General features: G+C 40.8%; 1 protein-coding gene across 2 annotated transcripts in view; it reads left to right on the plus strand.

The window, feature by feature from the left end:
- Window positions 1-9,737: 9,737 nt before the first annotated feature.
- OTC (ornithine carbamoyltransferase) overlaps window positions 9,738-17,094 on the plus strand; it is an 81,253-nt gene continuing 73,896 nt past the window's right edge. Inside the window, exon 1 of one of the 2 annotated variants that reach the window (XM_036744326.1) lies at window positions 9,738-9,954. In XM_036744326.1, the coding sequence (XP_036600221.1) occupies window positions 9,878-9,954 (77 nt within the window). In that variant the 5' untranslated portion in view covers window positions 9,738-9,877. The remainder of the gene's footprint in view (window positions 9,955-17,094) is intronic. The other variant, XM_036744327.1, reaches the window with a different exon arrangement.

The raw sequence follows: 17,094 nt of genomic DNA on the forward strand, positions 1-17,094 counted from the left end.
TTCACATTAAAGCACTTGTTGAATCTTTGCTATCCTTACTATGATCTCTCCTCCAGAGATCTGTACGATCTCAGTGACTTATGGCTCAAAAGGGAGAGAGATTCTATTGGGATTTGCTTCCCCAAATCCATGTTCCCCTGCACTCTTTTGTCTCTGCTCTGTCTTGATGTCCTCTTGCAGCTCCCTTCCCATTCCCCAATTATGCCACCAGACCCTCGTCCCTTCTGACGCCCCTTCCCCATCCCTTTTACTCTTCTACTCCTCTCATGCAGTTCTCCTCTGATCCCAGCAGGTGGCAGTCCTCTGGGTACCACTGCTGTCCTTCCCAGCCCCTTTTCCCTGGCATTACGCACGCTAGGCTCTTGCTTTCACTCTGTTGCTCTTCGAAATTCAGCTCTGGGGAAAAATAAAATACTCAATAAAAAAGAAAGAAAGAAAGAAAGAAACTCAGCTCTCTTCCAGCAGATGGCGCTGGGTTCTTCAAATTACTCAGGAAGCTGTTTCTAGAGGAGATAAGGCAGAGAGCATCCATCTGCTCCTCCTATGGTGAAGGGAGAAGGAAGTGTAGACATATAGACACACGAAAAAAATGGTTTTTCAAATTGGGATGAGTTCAAGCAGGGAGGAGGAAAAGGGTAGAGGAAAGGAGTTCCTTTGAAAACACATTTCTAATATACCCCAGTTAGCAGACAAAAAAGAACATGCTAAGAATGCGGATTAAATGAAATAAGGAAAAAGAGTTAACCTCATTCAGTGGATAATTTTCAGTGTCCAACAGCAGTAAGGGGCAGCTAGGTGGCTTAGAGCGCTGGTTCTAGAGTCAGGAAGACTCATCTTCAGAGTTTAAATCTAGCTTCAGACCTTTGCAAGTTCTGTGACCTTGGGCGAGTGACTCAACCCCGGTTGCTTCAGTTTTCTCATCTGTAAAATGAGCCAGAGAAGGAAATGGCAAACCACTCCAGCATCTTTGCCAAGAAAACCCCCAATGGGGTCATGAAGACTCAGACACAACTGAACAACAAATATACCCCCAGGCCCCATTTTTAGCAAACTTTTGTGGGTTATCTTTCTCCATTAGAATGTAAATTCCTTGAGGTAAAGGATTTTCTGTTAGTTTCTATTCCCAGTACTAAGAACAACAGCTAGCAAGTAGTAAGTGCTTGACAAATGTTTTCCAGGGGCGGGGAACCTGCTGCCTCAAGACCACATGTGACCCTCTGGGTCCTCAAATGCTGCCCTTTGACTAAATCCAAACTTCACAGAACAAATCCCTTTCGTAAAAGGATTTGTTCTGTAAAACTTGGACTCAGTCTAAAGGCCCCACCAAGGACCTAGAAAGCCACATGTGACATCCAGACCATTTGTTCCCCACCCATGGATTTATCTGTCTAGGGCAGTGAGGAATTCTCTCTGACCTGGAGGTTTTAGCAACAGAAGAAATATAAAGTACACACCAAACTGTAAGACCAAGCTTGGACTTTTGTCCAAGATGTTATAGGCTCTTAGCATCATAGATATAGAGCTAGAAGAGATCAGAGAGGCATCAGGAGAGGGGAACCTGTGGCCTTCTAGGTCCTTGGGTGCTGCCTTTTGACTGAGTAAGTTTTACAGAACGAATCCTTTTATTAAGGAGATTCTTTCTGTGAAGTTTGGATTCAGTTAAAGGGCCACACTTGAGGACTTAGAGGGTCACAAGTGGCCTCAAGGCCGCAGGTTCCTCAACCCCTGAGTCTAATCCAACCTCTTCATTATATATGATGAAGGAATTGAGGCCTAGTGATTTTAAATAAGTTGCCCAAGGTCATGCTAGCAAAATTAGGACCTGAACTGTGGTCCTCTGATTCTGTATATAGTGGTATTTAGTACAATTGGCAAGGTGGCCCCCAAGGCTGGACACGCTCACCTTGAGAACAATGTTCAAGGGTCTAGTTAGGAAAGTAAACAACGTTTAAAGGGAGTCAGGGGGTCAGGAGCAAGCTCATTGTTGAATTCATGAGCCCATCCTCTGAGCATAACCCTTCCTTCCACTGCCTCTATGAGAAGTCTAGAGAAAGTAGGTATCACTTGCCATCTGGAAGTGGAAGGAAGCAAGAGACTGTGTGGGAAGTTGCCTCTTCTTTTAACTAACACAGCACCCCAGCCCAATGCTGCTGAACCACAAATAAAGTTCTTCTCAGATCAGAAGAGCTGTCTGTCTCTGAATTTAGGACCATCCCTTCAAATAGGCTTGATTTTGCTTGATTTAAGAGATCCACCGGTTCCTCCTGGCTTCCAAGGAGCCCTCTTGTCCATCATGATGCCTGAAATTCTCACTAGGAGGGGGAAGGACCAAAGGTACACTCAGGGTTTGCCATTTCATTCCAAAACCTTTACAAGGCTTTGCCACTATACATCCAAGAGTGCCCAGTTACACGTATTATCTGTTTGTGAGCAAGTTGCTTAACTTACTTGATCCTCACTTTCCTTATCTGTTAGATGAGATGGGCAGACTTGCTGCCCTCTGAGATCCTTTCTAGAACTATGGTCCTGTGAATTCAAATCCAACTCAAGCAAACCTTCCCTGGGGATTATAAGACTAGGACTGCTTATAAGTTTGAACTGTTGGGATTTTCTTATTTGCACTGGACTTTTTTGCTTTGTCAATAACATTCCTGTTGACAGTGTTTGGCAATCATGCTCGTAAGAGGAGGAGCTGGGGTCTGCCTACCAATGTGTCCAATGGAGAGCTTTCTCCAGATTTCTGGGTGGGACCTCTAACCGATAGATAGGTGCCATCTTTCAAAAGCAGCCTAGTCCTTCAAGGCAGACATGTTGTTGATACAGGGATTATACTATACCCTCCCTCTTTCCCACCCTACCAGATGAAGAACTAGGTGGTACAATGTACCCTAAGAATGTTAGACTTGGATTTAGGAAGTCCTGAATTTGAATTCTACCTCAGATACTTAGTGTCTATGTGCCTCTGGACAAATTATTTAATCTCAACTGCAATTTTCTTACCTGTGAAATCAGGATGATAATAGCACCTATCCCAAGGCTGTTATGAGGTTCAAATGACATAAGGTTTGCAAAGCACTTTGCAAACCTTAAAGTACTATAAATGCTTATTATTATTATTATTATTATTATGGTACATGTCCTAATTCTATCTCTCCATACTCATCTTACCACCCCAAAGTATAGAAATACTTGACATAAAAATCTGTGAGGTTTTCCCTTATTTACTCTCCAGTAAGTTTGGGAACTATGCTTAAGATCAATAACTCCCGAAATTGTGTGACTTTAAACATATATGCTAAGGAAATGATTAGCAAAAGAATAATTTTAAATTGATGTAACAGAAGAAAATAGAAGTTTCACTTGTATGTGATGATACAGTATTTATCTTTAAGTCTTAGGCACTATATGGTACAGGAAAGAGCTAAGGCACATGCCCTGTCTGCCTTTTCAGAACACTGCCAACGAAAACAGGCCATGCAAATAAGAATTAATACAGTGGGGACAGAACATCCTTGAGAGAGAACCTATAACCTCCAACAAAGTTGGTAATGCTGAGATCAGTATTATCATTGGAATGAAGACAACATTAGCTGTGTTAAATCCATACAGGTCTTCTTAGATCAGAAAAGCTGTCTTTGAATTTGGGGCCAGCTCTACCAGTAGGGCATTTATCCTGTTTGATTTAAGGCACAATTCCCTCTAGCTTCTATCATTCCTATCCACTGTGGTGCCTGAAATCCTCACTATTAGTCACCCAATTCAATTCAATCCAGTTCAACAAACAGTAATTAATCATAAGATTGAGGAGCTGGAAGGGACCTTAAACATCACCTCTCCATGAAGAGCCCTTTTCTTTACAGATAAGGAAAGTGAGTCCTAGAGAGGAAGCACAAATTTGCCCAAGATGACAAAATATTAAATGTCAGAACTAAGATCTGAACCCAGGTCTGATGATATAGTTGTCAAAATTACTTCACCTTTGGAAGCCTCAATTTCCTCATTTGTAAAAGAGGGACTTGAACTCATCTTCCCATTCTAGAATCCAATGAAGGAATACTCATATTTAACCTAAGAGTCTTTGGGATAATAGATATACCAGAGGGGCTAGGACTGAGTTGGTGGCATTTAACACGGGATTCTTTATTCTGTAGAGAGAGCAGGTCTGGCAACCCAACTGGCACTACTTTTTTCGTTGGTACAGTTCCTGGTGAAATTCTTACAAAAATAAACACCTTTCCAAATATCCTATATTAGAGGAGTTGCTTGGTTGGATTATATTTTTATGAAAGGAGAAAATGCAAATAATTGGCATTAATGTCTCTCTAGAACTCTAACTCACTCTCTACTCTTTCTAATTTTTCCACAGAGACCCAAACTACATCATCATCATCATCATCCTCACAGATATTTATATAGTTCTCTAAAGTTTGCATGCTTTATTTTGCCTACACTATTTCATTTTTGCATTATATCATACCTCACATGAGCACCGAAAGTTCGATATCGATTATCTTGTCTTTAGCCCTTAGAGGGTGTAAGTGAGAGTGTATACTGCATGCAAAGGTAGTGAGCTTTGAGATCTTTTTAGTTTGTTTTGTCTGGACTTGTGATTTTATCACTATGGGGAACTTTCCGTGTGGATACTCCTTTCACCAGTGCAGATCAGCAATTCATCTTTAGCTTAAAGGTTTAGAGGGTTTCTTGGGATCCTGAAAGATTAAATAGCATGCTGGCAGTCACACAGTTAGTCCATGTCAGATTCAGGACTTGAAATCATGTCTTTCTAATGCCAAAGCTCAGGCCTGTATCCACTACACTTGCTCTCTTAGAAGTTCTAACCCTCCATATATAGGAACTGTTGAGTTTCATTTTAGAGCCCAGGCTACTACATTTTTTCCATTTGTTTATGTTAACACAAAATTATACACAGTCATTCAACAAATATTGATTATCTAATGTGTGCAAGATAGGAAGAAGTGAGATAATGTATAGAAAGCTTCTACTAATCAAAAACAGTTCTTTACATGTACATTGGCATGCGTGTTCTTATAAAAAAACCACGGAGATCCAAAAAAACTCTCTAAGTCAGAAAATGAGCAAGAGAATGAAAAAGTACACCGTGTATATGCTACATTTATGGAATTAGTAGAACTTTGAGGGAGGTAGAAGGCTCCCATTGTAGCTGCTATATTGTGACTTCCAAGGGTGGCAAGAGATCCTTCAGCTATAGGTACCTAAACCCATCAAGAATTCCTTGGGCCATAACTGGGACTATATGATCTTTCTCATTCATTGTAATATTAGTTAAGGTGGGACTTTTTTTTTTTTTTACTGCTTTCTCTTTTAGAATGCTAAAGTAATCAAATGCCTTTGATTGAACCTTACTAGGTGCAAAACCCCAGGCTGGTTAGCAAACTAGTTCTCTAGTTTGAGAGAGGTGGGAAGCCCCCAGGGCCCTAAGGGGAGTTGCTAAGACCAGGGCCAATAGTAGGCGCCTGCGTTCTGGTCGCTCAGATGATGTTTGATGACGTCTAAAGACTGTATAAAAAGAGAGAACAGAGTTGTTTGCTTGAGGCTCTCACTCTTGGAGGAGTGTTGATGTGGAAACTCTGGGCAGCTATAGTTAGGAGCCCTCCAGCTTGTGAACCCAGATGTTGATGGTTTCTTGGTAGCCATGAATTATAATCTGGTCTGTTTATATTGTGTATGTTTGTAATTTATTTGTATTTGCTCTGAAGTTCAGGTTGTTGGCTTTTCCTCCTGAACTAAGTGAATGATTGTTTTAACAACCCAGCTAGCAACTTCGGTGGGGGCGTAAGATCCCTCCCCCACAGCCGGCACCCAGGGGGCTGCCGGAACCCAGGAGGCTGCCGGGATGCCGGGAAAGCACAGGTTCTTTTTATCTGCTTAAACAAGGAAAGCACGGTGAAGGGGTTGACCAGCTTACTTTAATCCAGCATTCAGTTAGCATACAGACAACATTCATTTAGTTCAGGGGAAAACGCCAGCATTCAGTTAGCATTCAGTTAGCATTCAGTTAGTTCAGGGGAGCATACAGACAAGCATCAAGAGACAGACCAAATACAAATTCATTGACTTACTTCAGGGGAAAAAACCAGCACCCTGAGGTTCAAAACATTCATTTAGTTCGGGGGAAAACAAACCAGGACCCCGAACCTCAAAACCAAAATACAAACAAATTACAAATATCAACAGACAGATACAATTCATAGTTGCCAATACAATTCATAGTTACCAACATCTGGGCTCGGCCCGAGAGCAAGTGCTGGCCCAGAGTCATGTGCCCCACTTGCTCCCACACCAACCGGAAAAGGAAAGAGAGAGCTTCAAGCTGTCCTCTCCCCTCTTATAGAGTTTTTGACATCATCAAGCGCCACCTGAATGACCAGGGCCGATTGGTTCTTGACTTGGCCCCTCCCCCTAGCGTAGACCAGGTTCTGGAGCTAACACCTCCCCTCAGCCAGCCCCATGACTCATCACACAGGAAGTTCTCTGATTCCTGGCACGGTCGCTGGGCTTCCTGCCCCGGAAGAGCAAGCCCCAGCGTCCAGCGAGGCTCCATGAGGTAAGCTGAGTCATTCAAAGAAAACAAAGGCCACTCTGACTACAATGATATTTATATGTGGGATTAAAGTAAGACTGTTAACCCCTTAATATTGCTTTCCTTAGTAAAGCAGATCAAAAGAACCCATGATAGCAGCATTCTTGTTGTTGGGCTTGTGTTGGTCTTTCACCCCCACAACCGCTGTTAGCCGAATTGTTGTTACATTCATTCGTTTATATATTTACTCATAAAATATTATTATGTAACTACTGTGTTCAGAAGACACTGCTTGAATTGCATTGGGGAAGCAGATGAATGAAATGTAACGTACAATGTTTGTAAGTGTGTAAGATTAGAGAACTAACCCTGGCTATATTCTTTGTATGGCCATTAGATATTATAGATTCCAAAATCAGATAATGCCTATGGGCCCTTAAATTATATTATGAGAGCCAGTGTATAGGGTATGCTTCAGTCTCTACCCTGATGATAGCCCTTGCCAGGGCTACCATAATCATTAATTCATGTAAGAAATATGTATTGATCTCAAAATGTATTGTTATTAAGTTATTATTAAATATTAGCACTGAGCTACATGCTTAAGGAGGTATAAAGATAAGACATGGACAGAACCTGCCATGAAGTTGCTTACAAAATACCATAGTGTGGTGAGATGACATTTACAGAGATAAATAAAATAATACAGGATAGGCCATTATAAATGGAATGAGTGGAATATAAAGAGCTGTGAAATCAAATGGTCAGATGACAATGTACTTCCATCTTTGGGGGGCTAGGAATTATTTATTGAGTACACACTGTGAGTAAGTTTCAATGAGGAATATAGGACTGGTTGAGTCTTATTGGGATAGAGGGTATTCTCAAATTCGAAGATCACAAAGTATCATCAATTCCCTGTTGAACACGCTAAACTGATGTCCTAGAGGCATCTCATATTTAATATATTCAAAACAGAACTCATCCCTCCCCATCTCCCAAACCTATCCCTCTTTTAAGCCTCCCTATTCCTGCTGAACCCACCACCCCCATTCTCCCAATCTCCCAGGAACAAAAGCTAGGCATTATGCTTGACTCCTCACTCTCTGTCACTCCATATGTGTGCTTGGTTGACAAATTTTGCTGCTTCTACCTTTAGAATATCTCTGCCATTTGATCCCTTCTCTATATTCACCTGGCCACCACCTTAAGTGCAGGTTCTTAACACTTCTCGCCTAGGTTATTGAAAGGGTCTCCTCGTCAGTCTCCCTGCCTCAGATCTCTTCCCTTTCAGGTCAATTTTCCATACTGATGCCAATGTGATTCTCCTTAAGCTGATACATAACTATATCACTCCTTTTCTGAATAAATTCCAGTAGTTCCCTATTACCTATAAGATAAAATACAAACTCTTCTGTTGAGCTTTTTAAAACTCTCCACAGTTTGGCCTCAACCTGTCTTTTCAACCTACCTGTACATTACCCATCCTCCCTCACTCTGAGATCCAGTCAAACTGTCCTTCCTTCTAATCTTTATATATGACCTTCCATGTTCCATTTCCTCACCTTCGCGATAGGTGCCTCTCAAGACTGGAAGGCAAGCCCTCGTTACCTCTTTCTCATAGAATCCTCTTTTCTAAAGATTCAGCTAAAGCACCATTTTCTACACGAAGCTTTTGCTAATTCTCAACTGCTAGTTCTCTCCCTTCCAAACTACCTTCTATTTAAATAATTTCTATTTATTCTGTACATGCATACATGCATAGTGTATATATATATATTCATGTGTACTTATTGTCTCCCCACCTTTAATAATAACAATAACTCGTATTTATGTAGTGCCTTCTATGTGCCAAACTCTGTGCTAAATGCTTTACAAATATTATCTCGTTGGATCTTTGCAACAACCCTGGGAGGTAGATACTATTATTATCTTTATTTTATATTTAAAGAAAATAGAATGACTTGCCCAGGGTCACACAACTAGTAAGTATCTGAAACTGGATTTGAACTGGAGTCTTCCTGACTCTAGGCTTAGAGCTCTATCTACTTCCAAGCTCTCACCAGATGCCTTAGAATGTGAACTCCTCAAAGGTAGAGATTGTTCCAGTTTTTTTGAACTTGTATCCCCAGCACCTGGAAGATAGTAGGCACTTAATGAACGCTTGTTGATTTATCTAGTTCTCTTTATTCTAGGTCTTTACCTCCCTCTGTCTTCGCCTACAGAGGAGTGCTTATTCCCAGTTTTCCTGTGTTAAGAGTGATACTGGCTGTTTGTTAAATATTATATTTTGGAAGCATTTCTGAGCCTCCAAAATTTTGGAAGCTTATATTCCGCCATTCCCTTTCTCATGTTCTGACTTAATTATTTTTGTATCTCCTGTAGTGATGTAATATTTTTAATACTTAGTGTTGCATAGGAAATAGAGGGGGCCCTCCTTAGGAATAGGGCAGCTAGGTGGTACATTGGATAGAGCACCAGGCCTGAAGTCAGGTAGATGCATCTTCCTGAGTTAAAATCTAGCCTCAGATACTTACTAGTTGTGTGACCCTGGGTAAGTCACTTAACCCTATTTGCCTCAATCTGTAAAATGAGCTGGAGAAGGAAATGGCAAATCACTCCTGTATCTTGGCCAAGAAAACCCTAAATGTGGTCATGAAAAGCTGGACATGACTGAACAACAAAGAAGACCTTGAAATTAGCAAGATTAGCACTAAAATTGTGCCTCTGAAATTCACTTTGTTACAATGGGAAACTCACTCACTCTTTCTGTGTCCAAGTAACTTTCTATGGACAGATTGTTGATCTACAGCAGTGGAATGAATTCCCATACCGGATTTCCCTATACCAATGAAATCATAGGTCCCAATGCACCAACCATCAAAAACTAAGTTTTGTAGCTATTAAGTCTTTTATGTGTGCTATCTCACTTGATCTCATTTCACTCTACCTTGACCACAGTAGGCAGGCAATAAATATTTGTTAATTGATGGTAGCTTAATCTATCATTGTGTGGTTCAATCAATAGATTGAGGAAAACCCTCTCCTGGCTTGGCTCTGAAATGGGAACCAAGAGTTAATATCTCTTTAAAAATACACATTAGTGCAAGTTGGATTAAAGTACACCTGCCCCTTAACCCTGAACAGCATGGATCCTAACCAGGAAGGCTAGATAAGGTGGTTGAAAGGTGATATTACCTTTGCTCCCTCATTCAAATAGAAGGTCCTCTCTTTAACCAAGGTGCTTCTGCTTGCTGACTTTGTGCAGAGGAATCCTTCAATACCTGCAGCTGTCCTTCCCATTATCAGCCAAAGATGCTATTTAATCTGAAGACCTTGCTGAGGAGTGCAGCTCTCCGACAAGGAAGCCGGCTGGCAGTTCGAAATTTCCAGTAAGTGTTTGATATGGACCTTCTCTTACCTTGGGAATTTGAACAGTTCTGGTGATGACAGAAATGATTTTCTGTTCACAATGCAGCAAGAAAATTGCCTCCTCTAGGCGTTAGAGTTGGGTCCTCTTTTTTTGAGAGGGTCGTAGCTAATTAAACTGACCAGTATTTGAGTTGTTCTTTCTTTTCCTGTTTCTGCACTGATCACATTTCATTTTGTGCCTACTGTGGCAGGTACAATTGTCTGATTTTCATTTCTACCATAGCTTTGGAGCTAGAAGAGACCTTAGAAGTTCTCTGGTCCAGCCCTTTCACTTTACAAATGAGGAAACTGAAGTCCAGACAAAAATAGTGACTTGCCCATCCCATTCCAGCCATATCCAGTCCAGGCCATTCCATTCAGGTCCTTAAAATTCTAAACAACCACCTATCTCGAGAAAATTAAAGGACCCAACTTATATTGAGCTATTACCTAATATCCAAGAGGTAAGGTAGATAGCTGGCCAATTTCAAAGCCAAGGACAATGGAGTTTGTGTCCTACTTCTGACACCTATTTGCTATGGGGTCTTGAATATGTCACTTAACCTCTGAATCAATTGGTCTACTAATCAATAAACATTTATTAAGCACCTGCTATCTGCCAAGGCAATTCTAATTTGCACCTGTGGAGGGAGTTTCCACACTGGGCAAGTCACCTACAGCAATGAAATCATTGGTCCAGACCAGGGAGAAAAATCAGTTAATATTTGCTGAATAAAAGCATAGAAAGAACTATCTGATAATATACCTTTCTCAACCAACTCTAATGACTTTCTATTGTCTCTAAGGGAAAAATATGAAGTCCTCTATGTAGCTTTTGAAGTCGTACACAACCTGGACCCAGCCTATCTTTTCAGCCTCATTGGCATGATTTCTCTTCCCACTTTCTTTGATCTAGTCAAAATAGTTTCTTCTCTGTTCCTCACACATGGTACTCTGCTGGCCATCCCCCAAGCATAGAACACATTCCTTTCTTACCTTCACCTCCTAGAGTCTTTCTCTTCCTTTAAGATGCTGCTCAATGTCAGTTATGACACTAACCCAATACATGGCATATTTCCCAGGCATAATCAGTGATCTAGTATTTTTAATAGAACGTAGTTATATCACATGTATATCCTACATTATAAATTATATTGTAAAACACAATATATGTAAATATAATTTATCTCAATCTTAAAAAAAATGCTGCTCAAGTACCATGTTTTGAATGAAGCCTTTTCTGATTTCCCAAACTGCTAGCATCCTCCCCCTCAAATTTTATACCTCCCAAATACCAAGAGCTTGTATTTAATTATTTTGAGTAGATTTATATTTATTAATTTTATTTTCATTCTATGCACATTTTACATTCACTTCTTATCTCCCCCATTAGAATGGTAAGCTCATTGGGAGTAGGGATTTTTTCATTTTTTTTTACTCTGTGCTTGGCACTTGGTAGGCTTTCAATTGATACTTCATGATTGATTGATCTCACTTTAGGGATACCGATGTTCATCTAATCTTTGGATAGACTTAAAATTCTACACTAAAGGATTTAGAGATACATATTTTAAGAGGTCATATGAAGAAAACTTTCTGCCTAAAGGGAATAACATGATTTGTTTCTCATTTACATTTGAAAACTCATTCCTTAAGACTCTGGATTGTATGGCCTATATCCTTTCATATTTTCCCTGAAGTGGCTATTTCTTGATTCTGAATATTGAGCTACCAGTTGGAAGAAAGATGCTTTAAAGCAAGAATAGAAGTCATTTGGAGGAAAACTATAGTTGATATCAGAAAGATATATTTGTTGTAGGCACAATGAACCTCGAAACTGATTTTCTCTTTCTTTTTTTCATTATAAACATAATTTAGATATTTGATCTCGTCAATGTGAGTGTGATCTCTAACAATATAGATAGCAAGCCATGCATACTCCATCCTGTTCATTTTGTTCCAATCCTCCTATAACACCACAGGTCCACCCAAAACCCTGGGGACATTCTTAATAACCATAAACCAATTAAGTAAAGAAGCACAATAAGGATTAAAATCAGGTACACAAACCATAAACCCCAAACTATTTACAGTATGCCCATTCAATTCTATTCAACAAGCAGGCATTAAGAACCTATTATGGACCAGGCATTGGGAGGAGGTTGGAAGAAGTTAGGAAGTTGGAAGGGGATACAAAGTGAAAAAATATTAAAAATTCTCTGCCCTCGAGCTTACATTTTATTGGGGGATATACACAGATAAAGGAATAAAAAAGTACATACAAAGTAAATACAGATTAATTTCTGAGTGCTGAAGCATGAGAACAGCACTAGGCTTAAGGATCAGAAAAGGTCTCTTGTAGGAAGGAGATGGGACCTGAGGCACTCTTTGAAGGGAGCCAGGTTTTAAAGAGGGGAGATTAAGAAGGCAAAGGCAAACAGGCAGGAGATAGAACTTCAGAAACCACCCATGAGCTGGTTCTGTTGGAACATAGAGTACATGAGGGTGAGTCATTTGAAATCAGCTGGGAAGACAGGCAGGAACATGAATTTGGCAACTGCATGAGGGGTGAATGGGAGAGGGGAGACATTGGAAACAGGGAGACCAATTAGAAGGCTACTGTCAGGGTGCAGGAGAGAAATTATAAGAGTCTGAACTTTGGTGGCGGATTATGAGATAGAAGGGGACAGATGTCAGAAGTGGGGAGGCAGTAGCAAAAGGGCTCGGCAAAATATAGTGCTGTTGTGTTGTTAAAGTTCATACGCATGAATTTTAATGACAGAAATAACATCTTATTTATTCAGTGCCACCTTCTGATTTCCTTTTTCTTTTTTTTTTTTGTCTGTGTCCATGGCAGATTTTAAAACAACGTTTCTGTGATCAACTTAGGGAGGCAGTGGGGTGTCATTGAAAGAACAGTGGACTGAAAAATCTTTAGACCTAGAGTCTAGATTGAGCTCCACAACTGATTCACCATGTGACCTTGGAAGTGTCACGACCCCTCTAGAACTGTTTCCTCACTGATACAATGAAGGGGCAAAGACTAGGGGGTCTCTGAGGTCCTTCACAGATCTAGAATTCTATGCTTCTGGCTCAGATATCTTCAAGCAGACATCAGGAAGACCAACAGGATGTGCTGCCATTCCATATTCCTCCTCTCCCCCCCTCATTGCTTCCTCTACACACACACACACACACACACACACACACACACACACACACACACACAGAGCCACACATGCACAGACACACACAGACACAGGCACAGACAGACACACAGACATACACACACAGAGCCACACATGCACAGAGACACACACACACAGATATACAAGACACACACAGACACAGACACACACACACACAGACACACACAGAGCCACACATGCACAGACACACAAAACGATGCATGCACAGACACACACACACACACACACACACACACACACACACACACACACACACCCCAAGCCCAGCTACTGGATGACATCCAGCTAAATAAACTGAGAGCAGTTCTGTTTCAGTGAGGTCTCTGACCTTTGACATTCTCCTCATGAGAGGAAAGCTATTTCACTCTTATTTGTTAAGTGTTACATTTTAACTTCGTTTACAATCTTCAGCAAAGTGGATTTTGGCAGGAGGCTGAGAGGGTATGTTAACTTTTAATTTGATGTGTCCTCTACCTTGAAACAATAGTACTTAAAAATGTTTTTTAATTCTGAACTGGACAAACACCAAATAACTTAAACTTTCTATATATAAAAGTTACAAAGAATGATTTTTAAAGAGCTATAGGGAAAAAAAATTTAATTACATACAGCTTTGTTTTTTCAAGTATTTACCAAATTCAGCATGTTAGTACCAAAAGCATCCTGCTTTCCCATTTCTCTCCAAACTGCCTTCTGCTCTCTTCTGTGAACTAAACACCAACAAAAAAGCAGTTTTTCTTTCTTTCTTTCTTTTTCTTTCTTCTTTTCTCAAAATTCAGCTTTGATCTTCCTCCCTCCCTCTTTCCTTCCCTACCTCTCTCCTCTCCTCTCCTCTCCTCTCTCCTCTCCTCTCCTGTCCTCCTTCTCTCCTTCTTCTTCTCCCTCCCTCCTTCTCTCTCTCCCTCCTTCCCTCCTTCTCTCTCTCCCTCCTTCCCTCCTTCTCTCTCTCTCTCTCTCTCTCTCTCTCTCTCTCTCTCTCTCTCTCTCTTTCTCCTTTCACTACCTTACCCTCACTTTCTCCCCCCTCCCAGTTTTTTCCTAACCCTCCCTTGTAACAAGTTACACAAAACAAATCGATATACTGGTCATATCTAAAAATATGTTTCTCATTCTATACCTCTAACCCATTGCCTCTCTACCAAGGGGTGGAAAAGTTACTTCAGTCATTGAATTAATTCGAGTTCTTAAGTCTTGCAAAATAGTTTTTCTTTACAATGTTATGATCATTTTGTTCTCTTGGTTCTACTCACTGCACTCTGCATCAGTTCATATACTTTCTTCCCACTTTCTTTGAATCTGTTTCTTTCATCACTTCAAACAGATCAGTAAGCACTTCTTGCTTTCATATTCTTTATGTTCAGCCATTCTCCAATTTACAGACATCCCTTTAGTTTTCCGTTGCTTGCTATAACAAAAAAACACTACGATTAGTATTTTGGTATATATATGGATTTTTTCCCTATGATTTGAACACCAAACAGAGGATTTTTACATTTGATCATGGAGGTGCTAGGGAGCCACTGGAGTCTATTGAGTATAGGGGTGCCATGGTTGGACCCCCTGCTTTAGGAAAATAGTTTTGGTGATTAAATGGAGGAAAGATTTGTAACAGGCCAACTAACCAGCAGGCTAGTGCAACAGTACAGGGATGAGATGATGAGGGTTTGAACCAGGTTGGTGGCAATACCCAAAGATAGAAAGGGCCATATTTGAGAGGTGTTGCAAGGGTGAGATGGACAAACTTTGGCAACAGATTGGATGTGGGGCATGAGAGATAGTGAGTAATCAAGGATGACAACCAGGTTGTGAGCCTGGAAGACCTGGAGTATTGTGGTACCTTACACAGTACGGCGGGGATTATAAGAAGGGAAGATATAGAGAGAAAGATATTAAGTTCAGTTTTGGAAATGTTGAGTTTAAGATGTCTGTTGAGTATCCTGTTAGAGATGCTTGAAAGACAGTTAGATATGTGAGTCTGGTGGTGAGCAGAGAGGTAAGGGCTGAAGAAATAGGTGTGAGAATCCTCAGCATAGCTTGTAGATGGTCTTCTTGTAGATAGTCTTCTTCAGAAATCCACAGGATTGACTGATCCAGCAAAGATGTAGTGTTCTATGAGGGCCAAATCCAACTGAGTCATCTGTTTATTAGAAACACTACCCAGTGGGAAGCATGTCCCTAACTGATGCTGTTCTGCACCAGAGTGAACTTCATGAGGACTCTCCAGGGAAGGAAAGGAAATCAAAGTCTGAGTCCCAACTCTTGCTATTCACTGGCTGTGTGAAATTGTGGAAGGTTCTTAACTTCTTGGGCATTCAATTTCCTCAACTCTGAAATGGTAGCGATAATAATAACTGCCTTGCCTGATTCAGAGGGTTATTCTGAGAATCAAGTGATGTAGGCAAACTGCTTTGCAAACCACAAAGTCCTGTAGAAACGTGAGGGATTGTTTTGTGTTTGTCCTTCACTCTCAAAAGAGGACCATGATATCAGGGAAATGATGACATGACTTGCAGTTGACTTTGATTTGAGTGAGGGAGGGCTGTGCAAGGTCACCAGCCTCACTCTCTCCTCCAGACCCACCTGGGTCCAGTGGCCTGATATTCATCAGGACGACTGGAAAGAAGTGACTTGGAGAGTCCTGGATGATTTGATTCAGACTGAATTCATCTTAGCCTAAAGGTCTAAAATTGATGGATCAGATGATCTGAAGGAGGCCATAGAAATTATTTTGCCTCTTTCTCAGATTAAAGTAGGTTGTATTTTCCATCCTCTCTCTATGCTCCCCCCGCAACCCTTCCCCACAGTGAACATCCAGAAAAGGGGTGCTTCCTTATGAGAAGCAGACTGCAAGACCATCCCCTTCAGGGGCCCCAGAACAATAGTAATGAAGACCTAGTTGAGTAAGAAAGGCAAAAGTTAAGGCTTCAAGTCAACAATAATTTAAACTTTCTTGGTATGGTATTATCAGAGCTTTTAGGGGAAAATGGATGAGGCTTGGCTCTAAGGTCTCATTATCCAGGGGCATTTTCCCCAAGTAATGCCTCTTCTCTTATAGGCAGCCTGGGCAATATCTTCCCTCTTCAACCTCTCACAAGGGCGAGCCACATTGCCTTCTCCCCTATTAACCGTATCCACCATCACACTTAGTACCACTCACTGCTGCTCCCTCACCCCCATCTGGTTTGCCTTAGATGAGAATATTCCTCATTTACACCTCAGGGTGTGCGGAGAACTATTAGTCCAGAGGTTATGTGTCTTTTTCCTGCATTCCTTGATACTTCCTCTGGCTTGCTTTTCAGCCTGGTTCATGTTAGCTTATTGAAGGAAGTGCTGAGTTGTGGAATGTTAATGTGCTATTCTTATGGTCTTGAAAATAGAAGGTTCATTTTATGTGACTCCCTATTGCTTGGAAATTATCTTTGGAGAATCAATGATTTTTAAGCTTGTTCTCACAATGAATAGGTACAAAACCCCCACCAGGCTCCACCGAAAGCCAGATATTGTAAACAACAATGTCCACCAATAGTGAGCATATTTGATTCCCGAATAGTGAGCGCTTACGTGAGTTTCCTTTCCCTAGGCAGGTGTGTGCTGCAGCCAGCTCAAACTGCTCAAGAGAACTAATTGTTAAATTTTCAAAGTGAGCGTTTATACTTTGGAAACTGGCAAATCACAGGTGAGGGTTTGATTTGTTGTTTTGTTCAATGTCTATATTTAAGAAAATGATGGAGAAAATCTTAATAAATTCAGATTACACTTCAAAGTGTGTTGTTAGTCATTTTTTTTGAGATCCAGTTGTTAAACACCTACTACCACACTGCTGCTTGGATAGTAGTAGTGATGGAGAAAGAGAGGGAGCCATGAACAGTAATCTATTTGCCAGAACCATACAGACAACATGACCTTAACAAT

This window comes from Trichosurus vulpecula, chromosome 2 (assembly GCF_011100635.1).
Source record: "Trichosurus vulpecula isolate mTriVul1 chromosome 2, mTriVul1.pri, whole genome shotgun sequence".
NCBI classification, from domain to species: Eukaryota; Metazoa; Chordata; class Mammalia; order Diprotodontia; family Phalangeridae; genus Trichosurus; species Trichosurus vulpecula.